At 44.4% G+C, this 17,487-nt stretch overlaps 1 protein-coding gene across 2 annotated transcripts in view; it reads left to right on the plus strand.

The window, feature by feature from the left end:
• GTF3C3 (general transcription factor IIIC subunit 3) overlaps positions 1-17,487 on the plus strand; it is a 35,146-nt gene that overhangs the window by 3,344 nt on the left and 14,315 nt on the right. For both annotated transcript variants that reach the window (XM_053361819.1, XM_053361829.1), the window contains exons 2-10: positions 161-266; positions 2,472-2,665; positions 3,288-3,405; positions 5,116-5,307; positions 6,741-6,906; positions 8,624-8,771; positions 12,752-12,821; positions 14,020-14,123; positions 16,254-16,425. In XM_053361819.1, the coding sequence (XP_053217794.1) occupies positions 161-266; positions 2,472-2,665; positions 3,288-3,405; positions 5,116-5,307; positions 6,741-6,906; positions 8,624-8,771; positions 12,752-12,821; positions 14,020-14,123; positions 16,254-16,425 (1,270 nt within the window). The remainder of the gene's footprint in view (positions 1-160; positions 267-2,471; positions 2,666-3,287; positions 3,406-5,115; positions 5,308-6,740; positions 6,907-8,623; positions 8,772-12,751; positions 12,822-14,019; positions 14,124-16,253; positions 16,426-17,487) is intronic.

Here is a 17,487-nt window from a genome sequence, read left to right on the forward strand (position 1 = left end):
TAATTTTGAATAACAGTCCCTGATTCAATTGTACAACAGCAAACCAAAGTCTAATTGCCCCAAATCAGTCCCATCGCCTATGCAGGTAAGTTGTTTTGGAACTGCAGTAATGTTATAAAGTTCATATTTTCTCTTCATCACATTTTGCCGATCTTTACAGGATGGAGAAAATGCACTTACTGAAGAAAATGTAGAAGATCCTGACGCTCCTTCTACATCTGCACAAGGACCATCTGTTGGACCTCAGGGTCACAATGAAGCAGAAGGTACATGTTAAACGAAATGTTTAACTGGAAGGATTTAAAAATGCCATACCTGTTCAGTGGTAGCTTTTAGGTGTAACATTAAGCATTGTTAAGCAAAATATTGAGTGTGCAAGCTCTCCAGCTTTGCTTCTCCTTTAGGCAAGCAGGAAAACAAACCCAGGAGCAGCTTGCTTAGACTAATGTACCAGCCAGTACTTATGGTTTATTTTTCTCCAAGCAAATCATAATCCAAAGTCAAGGTTTGCTCTTGGCTTCCCTATAATGATTTGTGTGAGAGAAACAATGTTTGCTGGTACATGCTTTGTATACAAAAGCACCTAGGTTCAATCTCTGCTGTTCAGTGTGTAGTAGAGAATACTTCTACAGGAACCCTTAACCAACAACACTACAGCATTTGATACTTCCAGACTATTCACTGATTTTCTTATAAGACTGGAGTGGGGGAAGGTCTTCTTAGGCTTGCTTTCAGGTGCCAAGTTGCCTTCAGCTACTGGTGAAGAAGGCATTACTTGTTATTGACTATAGCCAAAAGTGATCCATAGAACCAGATTGTTTGGAGATTCAATCACAAAAGATCTTGTTACCGTACTTTTCTGTGTATAACACGCCCCCATGTATAAGACGCAATTTTCGGGAGTAAAAATTAAGAAAATAGGGGAAGAGAGATTACCCAGAGTTGTTGAGCTTTTTTACGGAAGATTGCAGAGAGTTGTTGAGCTTTTTTTTAGGGGGGGGATTGCCAAAAATCACTCACTCACCCGCCTGGCCAACTCTAACACTCACACACGTCGCAACAGCCTCCTAACATCTGTCACCTCGCCAGCAGAAGCAGCCTATTGCCCGCCCCTTGCTGCAGACACCAATAACACGCAGCAGACCATCTCCGGCTCACGGCATCAACCAATCCCACTTCCCCCCAGGCACTACCCTTGTATAAGACAACTCCCTATTTTAAATATAATTTTTCAGTAAAAAAAACCCCTAGTCTTATACACAGAAAAGTATGGTCCGTTTCATGAAATAGATATTTGTTGGTTCAATCACTGTTTCTAGTAATTGGCTTCTCCATTATTTTCACAGACTTAGGAAATATATCAGTGGGCCCTCTGTAATTATTGAAAAGGTCTTAATGGCTCAGGCTGTATACAAATACAGTGGTGCCCCGCAAGACGAACGCCTCGCAAGACGGAAAACCCGCTAGACGAAAGGGTTTTCCGTTTTGGAGGTGCTTCGCAAAACGAATTTCCCTATGGGCTTCCTTCGCAAGACGAAAGCCCATAGGGAAATCTCCGGGACAGCGGGGAAGCGCAGCGTGTCTTCCCCACTGTCCTCGGACCTCCTCCGAAGGCTGGCGGTGGGGCGGAGAGACCTCCTCCCGCCGCCAGCCTTCGGAAGGCTGCTCCGAAGGCTGGCGGTGGGAGGAGGTCTCTCCGCCCCACCGCCAGCCTTCAGAAGGCTGCTCCGAAGGCTGGTGGTGGGGCGGAGAGACCTCCTCCCGCCGCCAGCCTTCGGAAGGCTCCTCCGAAGGCTGGCGGTGGGGCGGAGAGCCCTTCTCCCCGTGCCAGCCTTCGGATGGCTGTCCTGAAGACTTGCGGTGGGAGGAGGGTTTTCCTTCCCACCGCCAACATTCAGAATGCTGTTCTGAATGTTGGCGGTGGGGAGGAAAAACCCTCCTCCCACCGCAAGCCCCGGGAACAGAGGAGAAGCACTGCGCGCCTTCCCCTCTGTTCCCGTACCTGTCCTGAAGGCTTGCGGCGGGGAGCAAAGCCCTTCTCCGCACCGCCAGCCTGGCAAGCGGTCTCCATAGGAACGCATTAATTGATTTTCAATGCATTCCTATGGGAAACCGTGCTTCGCAAGACGAAAAACTCGCAAGAAGAAAAAACTTGCGGAACGAATTAATTTCGTCTTGCGAGGCACCACTGTAATATTTTTCAAGCAAAGGGAGCAATTTCTTCTCAACTGCTACCCATATTCCTAGCAGTGTGGCAATTTCCCCAAATATAGGCATTTCGAATAACTTCCACGAATCTGTGGAATTGATGGCAGCAGAATGTAGGAAGTGTCAGTTGCAGTCAATTTGTGCAACTTTTTTTTTTAAAAAAGGAAAATGTTCTTAAATAGGGAGAGATTGCTGAGAGGAGGAGGTAATTTTGCATGATTTCTCATTGGAGAACATTGTAACCTTTTCTCCCTCCCAACCAGAAGAGACATCGGATGGAGTCAGTAAATCTGTCCATCGAGTTTTTGCTTCTATGATGGGAGAGAATGAAGAGGAAGAAGAGGATGAAGAAGAAGAGGATGAAGACGAAGAGATCTCTGAGCAGCCCACAGCAGGAGATGTTTTTGCCCTGGAGATGGTGCTTAACAGAGAGACGAAGAAAATGATGAAGGCAAGTGTTTTCAGACTGAAGAACCTCCAGGGGACTTGGCTATCGCTGAAATGCAGCGGTGAAAGTTACACTTTGAAAGAGATACTCCAATTCAGCGAGAAATGTCCGCAAGAGATGAAAAGGGGCTTCTCACACAACTGTTGCATATATTTTTGTTTTACTGGACATGTATTCTGATAGTCATTTCAGCTCCATTGAATTCATTCTGTATTCTGAGGGGAATTCTCATTTCTCCCCCCGAAGTTACTAATTGTTGCGTATGACTCAGGTGTGGTCAGGCCACAGTATCTAATATTAATTTCCCAATGGAGATTTTATCATATAACATCTCCCCTGAGCCTGATACGTTCACGATTTAAGAAATGAATGCTGATTGCAGTAGTCTGATTAAGGTGGGGCTGGTGGCGGGGAGAATCACCCTAAATTTTTGTTTCGTTTTCTGAGTAATTTATGGCATCAGACCAAAATACCAGAATTTCATTAAGGGATACTCTTGGTTCATGCGCTATTCTTATTAGGAAAAAAATAACTTACATACCATTGCAAGTTGCAACTTAAGGCAAGTTGAACTCTAGTGTCTAGTTGCCTTATTGAAATAAAAAACTGTTAATCTTTTTACTAGGAAAAGCGTCCCCGCAGTAAATTGCCCCGTGCCCTTAGAGGCCTCATGGGTGAAGCAAACATCAGGTTTGCTCGAGGCGAGCATGAAGAAGCCATTCTGATGTGCATGGAAATCATAAGACAAGGTATTGTTTGGGGAGGGGTGTTGAGTGATGTTTTTGAACTGGCGACAACTTGAAAGGACCAATGAAATAAATTTAATACATAAAGTGCAGTGTATATGAGTGTAAACATTAGCAGCAGATACAGTGGTACCTTGGTTTAATAACAGCTTAGTTTATGAACAACTTGGATTAAGAACGCTGCAAACCCGGAAGTGGTCTTTTGGCTTGTGAACTTTGCCTTGGAAGCAGAACATGTTTCGCTTCCTGTTGAGTGTAAATTGAGTCCCCCGCTGCTATGGGAAAGCACACCTTGGTTTAAGAACAGACTTCCGGAATGGATTAAGTTCGTAAACCAAGGTACCACTGTACTGTGTTTGAACATCTTTCTTTGTTTAGCATATATTGTATTGGTTTACCTAATTATATTGGTTAGGATCCAAGGAGATTGTCAGTAGCATGCTGTGAGCACCTACAGATAATCTAGGACTTTTCAATTTTATTTTCTGACTATAGCTTCCTATATTTAATTGGATACCTTTCCCAGAGATTACCTTAAGAAGAAACTGAGTTTAAAATCTCTAGTTGGTGTGTGTGCATTTTTTTTTGGGGGGGGGCGAGTTTTCTGCACAACCTTACAAATTTTTAAATTGACTTTACACAGATTTCTTCTTATGTATATTCTTTAGTCATATATTCTAGGATAAGAAACAGGAACTGACTTAGGTTGTCTTGCCATATTATAATGCACATCTGTAGGCCCATCTGTGAACTACTTATTGTTAAAAACATTTTTATCCGACCTTTCAACCATATGGTCTTCAGGTAGCTAACAACATTTATTTGAAACAAAATCACAATCTAAACAAAATCTGAAGCGACCGATAACTTTAAAACATTTCAAAAGGGAGCACAAAACAGCAAATTAAAATGTTGCTTTGAGATAAGGTAAACAAAATCTTTTCATCTGGTGCAAAAAAAGAGATAATAATGTAAGCTAACAGGTTTGGGAAATGGTCGTCACAGGTAATTAACCACTTCTTCTGAAGGCTGGGCATCCAGAAGAGGAATGCTGCAAAACAGCACCTGAGTGTAACAGCACTTAACTCCTCAGGGCCTCAGGTGATGATCTTAACAATTTGGCAGGTACCGTATTTTTCGCTCCATAAGACGCACCTAGTTTTTGGAGGAGGAAAACAAGAAAAAAAATATTCTGAATCCCAGAAGCCAGAACATCAAGAGGGATTGCTGTGTAGCGATCCCTCTTGCTGTTCTGGCTTCAGCGAAAGCAACGCAAAGCCTCTTCAGGGCAGCAGGAGGAACGCTCCCCCTGCCCTGAAGAGGCTTCGTGCAGCTATCCCAGAAGCCAGAACAGCAAGAGGGATCGCTGCGCAGCAATCCCTCTTGCTGTTCTGGCTTCTGGGATAGCTGCGCAGCCTGCATTAACTCCATAAGACGCGCACACATTTCCCTTTACTTTTTAGGAGGGAAAAAGTGCGTCTTATAGAGCGAAAAATACGGTATATATATAAGACCTTCAGATACTTTCTGAGTCTCACACCTTGGCTTACAGGTCAAAACCAGCACTTTGAATTGCATTCAGAAACAAATTAGTAGACAAGGAATGTTTGAACAGCGGCAGAATATGCGCAGTCCTGGTTGTATGTACTAATGTTATACAGAGAGATGAGTTTCTTTAAAATGCTAAGACGTTTCTGTTTTTGATCTGAGCAGCGCCTCTCGCTTATGAACCATTCTCAACCCTCGCCATGATTTATGAAGACCAAGGAGACATGGAGAAATCATTGCAGTTTGAATTGATTGCTGCTCACTTAAACCCCAGCGACACTGAAGAGTGGGTTAGGCTAGCTGAAATGTCTCTTGAGCAAGACAATATTAAGCAGGCTATCTTCTGCTATGGAAAAGGTAAAGAAATGGATTTTTAAGAAATAGAACATCCTTTAGTTGCATTTTCTTTTCTGCTATTGATTGTTTTGCATCACTGTATTTTTTGCTCTATAAGACGCACCAGACCGTAAGACGCACCTAGTTTTTGGAGGAGGAAAACAAGAAAAAAAATATTCTGAATCCCAGAAGCCAGAACAGCAAGAGGGATTGCTGTGCAGCGAAAGCAGCAATCCCTCTTGCTGTTCCGGCTTCTGGGATAGCTGCACAGCCTGCATTCGCCCCATAAGACACACACACATTTCCCCTTACTTTTTAGGAGGGAAAAAGTGAGTCTTATAGAGCAAAAAATATGGTACTTACAACAGCAAGTTTATTAGCTGCTAGAATTTGGTTTTTGGCAGTGTTGTTGAACCTATTTTCACTGGCACACTCTGGATGGTTCTCCTAATCCCTCTCGAATCAGATTTCGGGTTGTGTGGTGTGTGTGTGTGTGTGTGTGTGTGGAATGCAGAAGTGAGATGGGGGTGGGGAGCCATGTCTCACAAGCAAGTCCTTTTCCAAGGCTTCTGCTGAGGGGTAAACCACACCCAATGTATTTATATTCAAGCTAGTTTAACAGCTTAGCTGGTTTAGCTAAGAAGTAACATGACACCATCAAATCATTCCTCTTAGTGTTCTGATAAAATGACCCATGAGAGCTAATCCTTGATAGCAACTTCATAATTTCAAGAATTACTGATAGGCTGCATGATAGTTTGAAACCACAACGCATCTTCCCCAACGTTATACTGTATGCAACAATAATGTCTCACAACAAGTATAACTGATCTGTAGAAAAGACTCTTAAAACCTGAAAAAGGAGACAATGCATGTACTTTTGTAAATCAAGAAAATCTTTAATCAAAATTATTTTAAAAAATAAACTTGACCGTGTTCTAGTGGGTCAGCGTTCTTCTATAAACCTTTATTTCTATTTTTTTTAAAAATGAAATACAGCAAGAAAGATGATTATAGTGATGCAAAGAGATGCAATATTACGTGTGTGAGAAAGAAAAAACACCTGCCATAAATTGCACTGGAGCCTAAGAATCCAGTCTTTTGCTGGATCAGACAAATCTGTCTGCCAAACCTAGAATTCTGTTTCCAATGGAGACAAGTCCAGATGCCTTTGTGAGCTCACAGCATTTGATACACAGAGGTATAGCGCTTCTGAAAATTGGTGTTTCCACTTAGTAAATAATGAGAACAGTTTCTTCAGGCTGTAAAAGTCTGATTTTGTGCCTGTTTGTCTTGGCAGAGTTGTTAAAACTGTAGTAGTAGTAGTAGTAAGAATAGTAATAGTAATAATAAAAATAAAATAATATTACTACGATTGTTTTGTTAAGTTAGTTTTGGTATTATCATTATTATAATATTATTGAATATAATAATGCCTCTTCTTATTTTTATAGCTCTGAAGTATGACCCTACCAATGTGCGTTACTTGTGGGAGCGATCGAGTCTCTATGAGCAGCTGGGAGAACATAAACTGGCGATGGATGGCTACAGACGCATTTTAAATCTTCTAACTCCTTTTGATGGGGATCGCTTTATGCATCTGGCTAGGGATATGGCAAAGTAAGCATTTAGTCAAACATTTTACAGCATGCCGAGGCAAAATATCTCATCGCTGCTGCTGTCCCAAGAATGTGTGTGCTTCTTGAGGCAAACAAGGGTGACCCCAGTTTTTGGGATTGAGACGCACCAGGAAGGCAGGAAAGAGGTGAAGGAAGAAAATAGCATTTGATAATGTATAAATGACAAGAGGGTGCAAGGGTGTTAGAACAGAATGGTTCTCTTTATTATTTACATGTCAGATTTCTTGCACAATAGAACCCAAGGAATACATGAGATTCCCAGGTTGTCTCCCAGCCGGGCACTGACCAGAGTTGGGCCGGCTTAGCTGACTGGGCCATGTGCCCTAAAACCATGCCCTGGTCCTTTGGCGTGGGGACAGTTTTATAGAAATGAGCTTTAAGGGAGACGGCTTTATACAGAAGGCTAATCCCACGCAAGAAGAAATGGATATTGCTAAGTCATAACCATTAGATGGAAATTTGCCATACCCCTACAACATTTGGAATCCTCCCCCGAAATTCTATGAAAATACCATCTGGAAGATTCCTCAAGCTCAATATCATATGAGGTGGCCAAATTTTGCACTTTAGTAATCAGGAAGCGTAAATCTCTTCTGTTGAATGGCACACTGCGAAGTTCCCCTGTGTAATCCTTTTTTCCCCTCTTTCTTTTCTGATGTTGTTGTTGATTTCTTTTTGTTTGATCTTGTGGTGTTTAGTGTCACTGGCTTTTGCCGTAATAAAACTTGGTAACTTGGATGGAAATTTGCAGAAATTAGTGAAATGCCAACTTCTCAGCTCATCAGGAACCGCTCTTGACTGCTTGCAATAAAACTCCTGAGAGCCAGCGTGGCACTGGGGTTCCAGAGCATCTGGGGGCCAAGGGCTCAAACTTTCTGCCTGCCAGGAAGCTCAGTGGGCAATGCTGGACCTCTTGGTACATTTCAGCCCGAGCCTACCCCACAGGGTTGTACTGATGATAAAATAGGGGCAGGGGGTTAACAGCTTTGTTAGTTAATCAAATAATCTCAAGGCTAATTGCATGTAGGCAAGATACGTACATCGGAGAGGAATAAAAATGTGGTTTGGGGACCAGGAGCAGATGGTCACCACATTTCTTTTATTTATCTATTCAATTTATACACCGCCCTATAAGGGACGCAGGTGGCGCTGTGGGTTAAACCACAGAGCCTAGGACTTGCTGATCAGAAGGTCAGCAGTTTGGATCCCTGCGACGGGGTGAGCTCCCGTTGCTCGGTCCCTGCTCCTGCCAACCTAGCAGTTCAAAAGAACTTCAACGTGCAAGTAGATAAATAGGTACCGCTCTGGTGGGAAGGTAAACGGCGTTTCCGTGCGCTGCTCTGGTTCTCCAGAAGCGGCTTAGTCATGCTGGCCACATGACCTGGAAGCTGTACACCAGCTCCCTCGGCCAATAAAGCGAGATGAGTGCCGCAACCCCAGAGTTGGTGACGACTGGACCTTAATGGTCAGGGGTCCCGTTACCTACCTTTAGGGACACAAACGGTAAAGATGGACACATTTTAACATTACTTCCATATACTTTGCACGAACACATGATAGGTCTTTTGGACTGGGGGGCATTTTGCTTTACGGCTTGCCTAGAAAATTCTCTTAACGACTTTATATGTTTTCTTTTAATTTTTAAAACAAATTATGACCTGCATTTAACTATATTACCTTACTGCTGTTTCCCATAGGAGCTATTATGAGGCCAATGACATCACTGCTGCTATTGAGATCATGGAAGAAGCCTTTGGTAAACACCAGAACCTCGTATCTATGGAAGATGTCAATATAGCTGCCGAGCTGTATATCTCTAACAAACAGTATGATAAAGCCTTGGCCGTAAGCATGTTAAATTAATTTCCTGTAAGGGCTAGCTGTGTTAGGCACATTGGTAGGGGCAAAATTTATAGCTGTCCTTGCATTTATACCACACCTTTCTTGTGTCCTGGGGTCCAAGGCAGCTAGGTAGGCCTCCCAGGTGGCCAGTTATCCAGGTACTGGCCAGACTCATACTTGCATGGCTCCAGAATATTGGTGGCCTTGCATTCCTTCAGACCATACCCCCCCCCTTTTTTTAGGGTCTTGGGTCACATCCGCACCATACCTTTCAAGCACTATTATACAACAGTCATGGAGAATCCGGAGTACTATAATTTGTTAAGCATGCTGGGAATTGTAGTTCTGAGAGGTCAGCGCCCATAACAAACTACAGTTCCCAGGATTCTCCAGGATGGTTGAAGCAGTATAATAGTGCTTTATGCATATGATGTGTATGTACCTGACACTCGCCATCCAAGATGCCGGGTTAAACAATTAATGCAATGTGTCCAAAATAAAACCAATTTACTATTGTAACCTCCTGTGCTGCCTTAACCGGGTGGCGGGTGGGTTAAACCACAGAGCTTAGGGCTTGCCGATCAGAAGGTCGGTGGTTCGAATCCCCGCAACGGGGTGAGGTAAACGGCGTTTCTGTGTGCTGCTCTGGTTCGCCAGAAGCGGCTTAGTCATGCTGGCCACATGACCCGGAAGCTGTACGCCGGCTCCCTCGGCCAATAAAGCGAGATGAGCGCCGCAACCCCAGAGTCGGCCACGACTGGACCTAATGGTCAGGGGTCCCCTTTACCCCTTTACTGCCTTAACTCCTGACCATTAAAAACAGGCTGAACAAAAATGGTTGCGAAGCCTCCAGAATATTCTTGAGCTTTCGTAATTATGCAGATGAAGGAGTTGTACAATAGTCAAGAGGACCGCTTAACTTTGTGCCCTTGCTGGTGTTGGGAGAAATTTTTTAAAGGGTTGCTAGACTGGAGGTATCCCTCCCAGAAACCCCAAAGGGAAAGAGGCAGGCTCCAAGTGAAAAGATAGGCCTTTATTGAAATGCTAATACAGTCTGGGAGAAATAAGGAGGAAGGCTGCAGAGAACCACATCCAAAGCAATATTTCTTATACACTTCCAGGTTGCATACATGATTTCTGTTCACCAATCTTGGGTTACGACCTGTTTTGGTTTACAGCCGGACCTCCGGAACGCATTATGGTTGTAAACCAAGGTACCACTGTAGATATAATCATTTTTCAATTTCTTCCTTTATCAAGCCTGACTAATTTTCCTGTTCTTTAAACGTCTCCCTATATCCCTTTTCACCTGTCTACAAAACAATTCAAGATAAATCACAATGGCCATGCCTGGCTGATTCTATCTTCATGCATACAATGGCCACCATAGATTATAACAGTTTATTCTTTTTAGAGTTCTGTGGTGGACATTCACCGCATACAGTACCTAAAAGCAGCTAGTTCTGTTCTGTGAAAGATAGGGAGGTGCAGGCCTCTTCAGTTTAGCTAGGCGATAGGCTCCAAAGAAAATGGAATTGTCAAAACAGTAACAGTTTGACGAAATCTCTGTTTTCTCTATCGTTGGCACAGCGTTCTTGGCTGAGCTTAGGGAAGGTTGCTGTCCTTTAGTTATATTGAGCCTGAGCAGGGATCTAAGAGAGGGGCCAGCAACCTTTTCCAGCCGTGGGCCGGTCCACCGTCCCTCAGACCATGTGGTGGGCCAGACTATTTTTTTTTGGGGGGGGGGGAATGAACAAATTCCTATGCCCCACAAATAACCCAGAGATGCATTTTATAATAATAATAATTAATAATAAAAAATATTTATACCCCGCCCTCCCCAGCCAAGGCTGGGCTCACGGCGGCTAACAACCAATAATAAAAATGAGTGGAATGAATACAATTTAAAAACAAGATTAAAATACAACATAAATCATTAAAACAATTAAAATGCAGCCTCATCACAGGAGGAGAAAGGAAAAAGAAAGAGGGGGAGGGAATCAGGGAATCAAATTGACTCCAAGCCAAAGGCCAGGCAGAACAACTCTATCTTACAGGCCCTGCGGAAAGAAATCAGATCCTGCAGGGCCCTGGTCTCATGAGGCAGAGCGTTCCACCAGGCTGGAGCCAGTGTTGAAAAAACCCTGGCTCTGGGTGAGGCTAATCTAACTTCCTTAGGGCCCCGGGACCTCTAGAGTGTTGCTATATATAGACCTTAAGGTCCTCCGTGGGGCATACCAGGAGAGGCGGTCCCGTAGGTACGAGGGTCCTAGGCCGTGAAGGGTTTAAAGGTCAAAACCAGCACCTTAAATCTGACCGCGTACTCCACCGGGAGCCAGTGGAACTTGAAAAGCACTGGGTGAATATGCTCCCATGGCAGAGACCCTGTGAGGAGCCTCGCTGCAGCATTCTGCACCCACTGGAGTTTCAGGGACAGCTTCAAGGGCAGCCCCGCGTAGAGCGAATTACAGTAGTCAAGCTTGGAGGTGACCGTCGCATGGATCACTGTGGCCAGGTCAGGGCGGGAAAGGTAAGGGACCAACTGCTTGATGCGGCGAAGGTGGAAAAATGTCGCCTTGGCTGTTGCTGTAACATGCGCCTCCATAGAAAGGGAGGTGTCAAGGATTGCACCCAAACTCTTAATGGAAGGCAATGGCACTAATTGGGCCCCCGCAAGAGAAGGCAGTTGGTCCGTCATCCCCATGCCATCCCGACCCAGCCATAGGACCTCTGTCTTCGAAGGATTTAGTTTCCTAAATTTATTTTAAATAAAAACACACATTCTACTCATGTAAAAACACCAGGCAGGCCCCACAAATAACCCAGAGATGCATTTTAAATAAAAGGACGCATTCTACTCATGTAAAAACACGCTGATTCCCGCACCATCCGTGGGCCGGACTGAGAAGGTGATTGGGCCGCATCTGGCCCCCGGGCCTTAGGTTGCCTATCTCTGAATTTAAAATGTACAAGGAAATGCATGGTATAGTCCTCCTTACTGCTATGTTTCTCCTGTAATCTCTGGCTTTGGTGGGGGGGCAGAGAGGGGCAAGATTGCATAGCTCCAACATCCAACTTTTCTTGATTATGTGGTCATTTCAAACAGTGACTCCTCCACTTACATTCTGAGTTGGTATAGTCCTATGACAAGACTGTACCGTTAGTTGCCTCCAGCTGTGGTAGGCATTGTGGGGCAGTGCCACAGGGCCGCACTCCCAACAGTGGCATCACTTCTGCTTATCAGAGGGAAGGGGAGGGGCGGGTGGCAACTAGGATAGGGCTGTCTGGTTTATCCATGGAACCCCCCTTCCGAAGCATAGCTGTCAACTTACAGATTTGAAAATAAGGGACCAGCAGCCTCGAAAATAAGGGATCAGCAGCCAAAATAAGGGATTTTCAGAGCACAGGTATGTTCAGTTTCTGAGCCCCTCCGAGCCAAAGGCAGAAAGCCCAGCCAGCAGCCAAAACGAAGCCTCAAGTGGTGGTTCCCACAGCGCAGCAACCCGGCAAAGGGGATGCAGCAAGGAAAACCACCGTCACCTCTCCGCTGGGAAGCGCTGAGCAAAGGCGAGTCCCCAGGCAACGCGGCCGATTTGATCGGCACAAGGCATGCAAGCTCCACCCCCCAGTCGTTCTTAGACTCCTTATTGGGTGAGCAACGCAGCCAAGCAACCCAGTTGGAGCCTCCCTCCTCCCTGGCCGGCAGGGAGGGAGGGAGGGGAGCTGCTTCCTTTGAAACCCGGGAAATTTAAGGGACATCATCAATAAGGGACAGCAGCGGGACATGGCGCTGGGATAAGGGACTTTCCCGCCAAATAAGGGACGGTTGACAACTATGCCCCTTCCCCAAGTTCACTTACCCTTGTCCAGGTGAATTTCTGGTGGCCTTATGTTAAAAAGTCCCCCCCCCCCCTATGCCTCCCACCGCCCCAGGAAAGCTGGTTTTATTTTCAAATGTCAATGATTGCTTTCTATTTTTTTAGGTCATTACAGATTTTTCAGGAATTGTACTGGAGAAGACAGAGGGACCAAACGATTCTTCAGAGAATCAAGGTACAGTATCGGTTCTTTCCTCAGTGAGCTGCACCAATATCTCCCCAAGTATTCTGGTTTTCTGGTGTGACTTGGAAGATAATGTCACTAGATTCACAATGGCATGGCGTCGGTTCACAATTTGCCTTTATTTTTAAATGCCTTGGGAAACGAACGACTTGGCAGCACATCTGTACTGGAGCCAAAGATTCCTCTGGCCACTCTTTCAATGTGCTAGATGAAGCATGGTTATTATTTGAGTAGGCGGGATGGAAATTGAATTGCAAGCCCAATTATATTATGGAGATATCCTGTTTATAGAGCAGTAAATCAGACCCTTATAGCATTTGCAGGAAAGAACTATTGGTTTGTTTGTTGTTTTCATTTGGAAATTTTATTTCAAGTGCCTTCAGTGACTTACCTACCCTTCTGGATTTCAGTGTCCTTCAGTTTATGATATTTTCCTTTAACTAACTCAGTTGCTGCAAAACAGGCGTCACAATTTACCAGCTAAATGTGAGATCTGCTCCTGCACTGCCTTCAGATACAAAACCTTGCCTTAAGCGATTGGGATACTAACTTTCAGCTGCCATGGGATGGCAGGATAGATAGAAAATCCAGTTAATAATCATGTTATTAATAACGAATTTGAACTGTTTCTCCCCCTCCCCTCCATCCCGAATCAGTGTTTTAACTGGACTTTGTCTTCTGTCATGTACTCTAAGAGCAAAATCATTTTTAAATTGGTTATTTAACAAAGCATATATACTCGCAGGTGGCGCTGTGGGTTAAACCACAGAGCCTAGGACTTGCTGATCAGAAGGTCGGCGGTTCGAATCCCCGCGATGGGTTGAGCTCCCGTTACTCGGTCCCTGCTCCTGCCAACCTAGCAGTTCGAAAGCACGTCAAAGTGCAAGTAGATAAATAGGTACTGCTCCGGCGGGAAGGTAAACGGCGTTTCCGTGAGCTGCTGTGGCCACATGATCTGGAAGCTGTACGCCGGCTCCCTCGGCTAATAAAGCGAGATGAGCGCCGCAACCCCAGAGTCGGCCACGACTGAACCTAATGGTCAGGGGTCCCTTTACTTTTACCTTTATATACTGCTTGGTTGTAGCAAAAGCTCCAAGTGAAGGATTGGAGTAATCTGTAAATATAACCTAGGTCCCACTTGTAAATGATATCATGCTGGTTAGAAAAAAACCCTGCTGTTATCTTCTAGTTGCAGAAAAGGTTACCTGTTCCATACCTGAGGGTGTTCCCATAGACATCACGGTGAAACTTATGGTATGCTTGGTGCACCTGAACATCTTGGAGCCTCTCAATGTAAGTCCAAAAGTGAATGAAGAAAAACAGAGAGGTTTTCTTGGGAGTCAGTGAGATTCCAATGAAGTAAAGATAGGGGTGGAGTTTTTTGGGGTTTTTTTGCTTCTATAAAAATATGATCTGGGATCCAAGGAGCAGCTTGGGCAAATTGTACTAGCTGTGCGGACAGTTTCTCATTTTAATGTTTCTCTGTAAAGGTTATCCTCTTGCCAAATCACAATTTTTTTTTCAAACCTCCCTCTGCTTTGCTAGCACTTTGTCATGGGGCGTTCTGGGGCTGTAACTTATTTTAAAAAGAGAGGTCTAAAGTCCATTTGAGCTCATGAATTGGATTTTAAAAAAATGATTTTGAAGGGATTTTTTTTTTTAAAGGCGGGGGGCGGCGAGGTTCTGTCCATGAGCTATAATAATGCATAGCCTTTATAGCTTTGTTGTGTCAAGGGATATTAGCATGAGTGTTCTAGAATGTAAGCGATTCAGTCGACATTGGGAATATTTGCACCATATGCGCTATGGCTCATTCCTAGTCCAGCTATACAAGTCTAAGCCATAGAAATGTGGTCAAAGCCTATCATTCAACCTGTGATCCATTTGCTGTTGTAGGAATCCAGCTCCCATTATTATTATTAATTTATTATTTATTGAATTTATATACCGCCCTGTACTCGGGACTCTCAGGGTGATTCACAGAATAAAATCAAAATATAAAACCATGAAATACATAATAAAAATCAAAACAACAACACAATAGCCGCTCCCCCCGCTCCGCACATTTTAAAAATGCATAGGATGTAAATTAGGTCAACCAAAGGCCTGGTTAAAAAGGAACGTTTTTGCCTGGCGCCTAAAGGTGTATAATACAAGTGCCAGGCAAACTTCCCTGGGGAGAGCATTCCACAGACGGGGAGCCACTGCAGAGAAGGCCCCGTTCTCCTGTTGCCGCCCTCTGGGCCTCTTGACCTTTGGCCATGATGTCTGGGGGTGAAGGGAGTTTGTGTCCAACATCATTTTGGGGGAGCGTAGGTCCCCTGGCTCAAATCCCCCTCTTCCAGTATCATGGTTTCCTCTACAAGGGTTCTTTGGAAAGGCTTGAAGGATGTATTTCAAACAAAGTTACACTGGATAGGTTTCGCCACATGGGCGTTTTGTCCATCTGAGAGGTCGGATCCTACAGGAATCCATCATCCTGCTTATGGAAAATCTCTGGAGAAAAGTGTGCATCTTGCCATACCCTAAAGCAGGCATAGGCAAACTCGGCCCTCCAGATGTTTTGGGACTACAACTCCCATCATCCCTAGCTAACAGGACCAGTGGTCAGGGATGATGGGCGTTGTAGTTCCAAAACATCTGGAGGGCCCAGTTTGCCTATGCCGGCCCTAAATCAGGGCTGTGGAACCTTGGTCTCTTCCGCTGTTGTCAGACTCCAGTTCCCATTAGCCCCTGCTTTCATGGGAATGGTTAGGGATGATGGGAGTGTTAGGATATTTCTGTTCCACCTTAAAAGGGAGCAGGCTGTGAGTCACAGAGTCTGCGTATTTTCTGTTTCACAGGATGTTTCTGTTGTGTCTTTGCTTTCGTTTCTGTCTGTTGCCTGAACACGCAAGCAGGCAGTCATGTTTTTTCTTTGTTCTGACCAACGCTGAATAAACTTGTAAATATGCTCTCCTGCTGTGCATCTTTCGCTGTGTGAATTCTGCTGATAGAGTGTGCACCAGCCCAAGAATGTGGCAAGCTATTTCTGAGGCTTCGTGTCGCTAATTGCTGATACTGCGTGTCTACGGGAGATCGATGGATCGTCCGGCAGCCGGCTTGGGGGCTATGATGGACTTTGTCTCCCTGGCAGTATCCCAACAGGGAGTTGTAGTCCTGTAGCATCTGGAGGAACTAAAAGTTCCCCAGTTCTCCCTTAAATAATTAGGGTCCTTTCATGACATTTTAAAAAATTACTTGGTTTTTAGGAGAATGGGATGCTGCAATACATGGTTGGGATGTTGAGTCTGCATTTCATGTTTTCAATTAGAAATCCAGTGAATCGATCATTTTATTATATATATATTTTGTATCTGTTTGCGATTAATGTTTTTGTTTTCATTTTTTTTGTGCTTGATTTTTTTGTTGTTGTTCTGCCAGCTCCTATTGACCACACTAGTGGAGCAGAACCCCGAGGATATGGGAGATTTGTATCTCGATGTTGCAGAAGCCTTCCTTGATGTCGGAGAATACAATTCTGCACTCCCCCTTCTGAGTTCCCTGGTGTGCTCAGAAAGATACAATTTGGCAGTTGTTTGGCTCCGACATGCAGGTAATAACGCTGCTGAAATTGCTAGAAATCTCTTCTGACACACTAGATGGGTCGCATTTCGTAGTGGAAGATAAGGTGGCTGGTTTTTTTGGGACCCTGATACAGTGGTACCCCGCTAGACGAATGCCCCGCTAAACGAAAAACGTGCAAGACGAAAGGGCTTTCCGATATTTTTTCCGCTCCGCAAGACGAATTTTTCTATGGGGTTGTCTCGCAAAACGAAATTTTTTTCGGGATCTTCCGGTTTTTTCCCCTTTTCTGAAAGCCGCTAAGCCGCTTATCTGCAAATTGCCGCTTATCCGCTAATCCGCTAAGACGCTTATCTGTCAATTACCACTTATCAGCTGATCCGCTGATAGCGGTGCTCCACAAGACGAAAATCCCTGCAAGACGAAGACACCCGCAGAGCGGATTAATTTCGTCTTGCGGGGCACCACTGTACTAGGGGCGCTGATTTCAGGGGTGGCAAGACTCACAGTGAGGCTGAAAGACCCCGTCCTGGATAGATTCAAGAGTCTCTTGCAGAAAAGCAATTTCTTTAGGAGCATTCCTTTTAATACCTTATAATGATTAGATTTTATGTACCGTATTTTTTCGCTCTATAGGACGCACCAGACTACAAGACACGCCTAGTTTTTGGAGGAGGAAAACAAGAAAAAAAACATTCTGAATCCCAGAAGCCAGAACAGCAAGAGGGATCGCTGCGCAGCAAAAGCAGCAATCCCTCTTGCTGTTCTGGCTTCTGGGATAGCTGCGCAGCCTGCATTCGCTCCATAAGACACACACACATTTCCCCTAATTTTTTAGGAGGGAAAAAGTGAGTCTTATAGAGCAAAAAATACGGTATTTATTAATTCTTATATTTATATGCCACTGGTCTCCTAAAAAAGCATCATAGCTGTTTACAACAGAATAAAAACATAAAACCAGAAACTAATAAAAGCTAAAAAAAACAAGATAAGGTGCAAATCTGAATCGGATGTATGTTGGGAATGTAAGGAAACAAAAGGAACATTTTTTCATATGTGGTGGGCATGCAAAATAGTTAGAGTATTGGGAAAG

This window comes from Podarcis raffonei, chromosome 1, assembly GCF_027172205.1.
Source record: "Podarcis raffonei isolate rPodRaf1 chromosome 1, rPodRaf1.pri, whole genome shotgun sequence".
NCBI lineage: Eukaryota > Metazoa > Chordata > Lepidosauria > Squamata > Lacertidae > Podarcis > Podarcis raffonei.